This window comes from Penaeus japonicus, unplaced genomic scaffold, assembly GCF_977035675.1.
Source record: "Penaeus japonicus unplaced genomic scaffold, GWHDUDI00000001_assembly GWHDUDI00000034, whole genome shotgun sequence".
Classification (NCBI taxonomy): Eukaryota; Metazoa; Arthropoda; class Malacostraca; order Decapoda; family Penaeidae; genus Penaeus; species Penaeus japonicus.
The window spans coordinates 5413964-5418073 of NW_028234436.1; the positions used below are offsets into that span (position 1 = coordinate 5413964).

A 4110-nucleotide genomic window follows, 5' to 3' on the forward strand; every position below is an offset into this window, starting at 1 on the left:
TTCATTATCATCTTTGTCAAAATTTATTCTTTATCATCTACTATCATTATCATTATTATTGTCATTTATCGTTATTATCACTTTCATTATTACTGTTATTACTATCATCAGTTTTTTAAATTATTACTATTGTTATTGTTACTCTTTATATTAGTAATGATATATTTGGTAATATATTCTCATTAGTTTGTTTCCATTTCCATCATTATTTTAATTGTGCATTTCATCGGAGGTCGGAAAGATAGACATACATAACAATTCATCTTTTATTTTTGTAATTATTTGATTTTATAAAAATACCCGTTATAGACTCATGACTTGAGCTCAACGTAACAGCTAAATATTATCACACTTTGGCCATAGATATCACGATTTATACAGTGGAAATATAGTACATATATACAAATGTGACAGTAAGCGAGGAGCGCTACACAAGCTAGACGACTCAGCAACAGATCTACAACAAAGGCCGTAATGTGAAGGCACTAGTACAGCTGTCACTCATCTTGACTAGACATAAACAATGACATGCTCACGTGATCTATACTAAACACTCACAAAGTCTCGTCACTGCTCCCATTCCCATACTTTCGTCATTACAGCTCAGCCACGCATACCAGAGAAAATTATAATATAGATAATATATAGATTTAGATACTTTTTTTTATACAATATTTATATGAAATAGGACGCACTGACAGCAGGCTGCTCGAACGTCTGCATCGGCGCGCCCGTGAGTGGCCGGCGCTGTTGACTCGATAGCACGTCTTGCGGTAGATATTGACGCATGGGCTCCACGTGCTGTTGCTGCTGCTGCTGACGGAGGTGCTGGTGGAGCGTGTGTACTGAAGGGAGCGTGGACGGAGGCAGCGCGGGCGTCGTCTCGTCGATGGAGGCGTAGATGTGGGAGTTGCGAGCGGCGGCATAGTCGATCGACATGTACGAGTGGTTGAGGCTGGGGGCGAGGCTGGACTGGGCCGTCTCCACGCTGACGAAGGTCTTGTCGAGTTCGCCCGTGTCGCTGTTTATGGACGGCTGGGTGTGCTGATAGTGGTGCTGCTGGTGGTAGTGGGACACAGGGGTCTTGAGGGTGTTCGTCAGCACCATGTTGGGCATGAACTGGTTCTGCTTCAGGTTGTGGTTGGGCGAAAGCACGGGGACGCTGTTCCTCATGATGTAGTTGGTTTCCGTGATGTAACACTGCTGGGACATCTTCTTGGCACCGCCAGGAAGGGCAGCATGGAGCTTACTCCAGAAGGACTTGTCCTCGTATTTCAGCTTGGTTGCACTTTTCACAATTCCTGATAAATCCGAATCCATATCACTCTCATCCACATCACCACACATCACCACAATCACACGATTTTTGAGGCTTTTCAGTGCCTCGACGTGGGCGGCCTTGAATGAAAATTTGCACCAATCGTGATCAACAAAATTCTTCGTAAGGACTAGAACCACCTTGTGACTTGTTTCAATCGACTGAACAATAAAATCTCCCACGTATGAACCGACCGTTTGGTAATCTCTGGAAGAAAGGCACACTTTGTAGGAGGGGTCGCCGTTCTCCAACTCTGCGGCGAACACTTCGGTGATGAAGGGCGCGTCCATCTCGCTGTAGCTGATGAAGGCGTCGTAGAGCATGTTTCTATCCTCCTCCTTGGCCGGGGCGGGCTGCGAGGGGATGCACTTGAGGCCGCACTTCTTGGAGACGCTGGCCTGAAGACGCACCCGAAACACGGCGAACACGACGCCCATCACGAGCACGACGAAGAAGATCGCCAGCGTGATCAGGACAGGCTGCAGGAAGTCGTTCTCCAACTTCTCCTGAACGATGGACGTCGCCACGAAGTTTTCGCAGGAGTAGGAACTCTCCAGTACATAAGGACCTGGCTCTCCTGTCGAGTTGGACACACAGACGATGGTCTTGGCATCCTTCACGACGTCTGTTTCACGGATGAGCCAGTTTTTGAAGTCGACCATATACTGGCACTCGCAGGACCACATGTTGATGCCAAGGGTGACGTCCTTGAGACCCTTGTTGAGTTTCAAGTGCCACACAGGGAATTCAAATAAGTAGTTCCCATCAAGTCGAAGAACTTCGAGTGATTTCAAGCCTGCGAAGGTGACGTTATTGATCACCTTCAGGCGGTTGTTCTGAAGGTACAACTCCCGAAGGTGCTCCAGATGCTCGAACTCGAACCCTTCAAGTTCAACCAACATATTCTCGTGGAGATGAAGCTCCTTCAGAGTCGAAAGTCCGTGGAAAGTTCGGTTCTGAATCCTCTCCACTCGAGAGCTGTTGAGGTAGAGAGCCCTCATGTTCTTGCGGCCGATCAGGTGATGAGCATCGAGGAAGGGCATCTCGTTGCCGTCCATGTAGACCACGGTGGCGTCCATAGGGATGTCATCAGGAAGCTGATGGTGGTTTCTGGCGGAGCAGTCGACGATGTTGGTGGCCCAGGTGCCGTCGTGGTAACAGGAGCAACCGACGGGGCAGGTCATCTGACAGTCACAGGCGATAAAATCACAACACTGACAGAGGGCAAAACAGTGCGACGTGTAGGGACACAGGAACTGTGAGGGCTGAGTTTCGAGGAAGGGTACACGGTTCTCTGCTGAGCGAGGGTATGGGAGGGTACATGTCACCTTATCGAGGTCCATGACGCGGGGGTGCTGACGGAGGCTGCTGATCTGATGGACGCGGTGCATCCACTCCATGTTGCAGTCGCAGAAGATGGGGTTCCCGCCGATGTAGAATTCAGGGAGGTCACGATCTTCGGGAACACGAGGGAGGTTGATGGAGTTCAGGTCAATCTTGCTGAGGAGATTATCATAGAGGTCAACCATAGACAGATTACGTTTCTCGGCGAACGTGCCAGTGCCGATGCGAGTGATTTTGTTGCTGTTCACGAAGAGAAGTTCAACACTGTCTGGCACTGAAGATGCACTCAGGCTCTCCAGCTGGTTGTGACTCACGTCGAGTGTCCTCAGCTCCAACTTGCTCTCCAGACTGAAGTAGTTGCCAAGATCCCTGATTCTGTTGTTGTGGAGGTCAAGGTACTGCAGCTGGCTGGGGATGAGGGCGTAGTCGAACCACGTGATTCTGTTGTCGGACACGTTGAGCCACAACAGGTTAGACAGAGATGCAAACAGACCATTGATGTCACTCATCTTGTTGCCGTCCATGCGCAGCAGCTGCAGGCCGGTGTTGGTGTCGAACACGCCGTGCGGCACTGAGCCCAGCTCGTTGTGCGAGAGGTCGAGCACCTCCAGGTACTCGAGGCCAGCGAGGCACGATTTGCACAGCCCGCGGAGGAAGTTGTTGGACATGTCCAGGTGGCGGAGGGACGAGAGGCCGGTGAGGTCGCCCTGGGACACGCTGCTCAGCTGGTTGTGGCTGATCCTCAGCGTCCGCAGCGAGCTGGCCTCCTGCACGGCCTCGGGGATCTCCTCCAGGAGGTTGTACTCAAGGCGGAGGTCGCGGAGGCTGGTGCAGTTCTGGAAGGCCTCGGGCGCGATGCGTGAGATGTTGTTGTGTGACACCGAGAGCGAGGCCAGCACGTGCAGCCCCGAGAGGCCGCGAGACTCGACGGACACCAGTTTGTTGTAGCTGAGGTCGAGCCTGTGGAGGTTGGCCAGCGGCGAAAAGGTCATGTCACCCAACACGGTGAGGGAATTGTGGCGCAGGTCAAGCACCTGCAGCGTGGACAGGTCGCGGAACATGTCGAGGGTGACCTGGGTGAGGCTGTTGTGGCTCAGGTTGAGCACCACGAGTCTGAGGAGGCCGCGGAAGGTCTCCGCCGTCACCCACTCCGACGTGAGCTGGTTGAAGGACATGTCGAGCACCGTGAGGCGGCTGAGGGCGGCGAAGAGGCCGGGCGCGAGGACGCTCAGGCTGTTGTTGTGCAGGTAGAGCTCCGTCAGGCCCAACGTCTCGTTGAACACCCCGGGCGGCAGCGCCACCAGGCGGTTGCTCGAGATGTTCAACACGCTGAGGGTGGACAGGCCGACGAAGGCCCCGTCGGCGAGCATGGACACGTCGTTATACTGCAGGTAGAGCTCTCGCAGCGACTCGAGTCCGGCGAGACCCGCCTCGGGGAGGACCACCAG

The 4110-nt window shown here is 52.6% G+C and overlaps 1 protein-coding gene across 1 annotated transcript in view; it reads right to left on the reverse strand.

Moving 5' to 3' along the window:
- Positions 1-252: 252 nt before the first annotated feature.
- The window catches only part of LOC122259395 (toll-like receptor Tollo), a 4626-nt gene continuing 768 nt past the window's right edge, over positions 253-4110 (reverse strand). Inside the window, exon 1 of the mRNA XM_043026146.2 lies at positions 253-4110. This exon is cut by the window's right edge and continues 768 nt beyond it. Coding sequence (XP_042882080.1) covers positions 676-4110 — 3435 coding nt within the window. The 3' untranslated portion in view covers positions 253-675.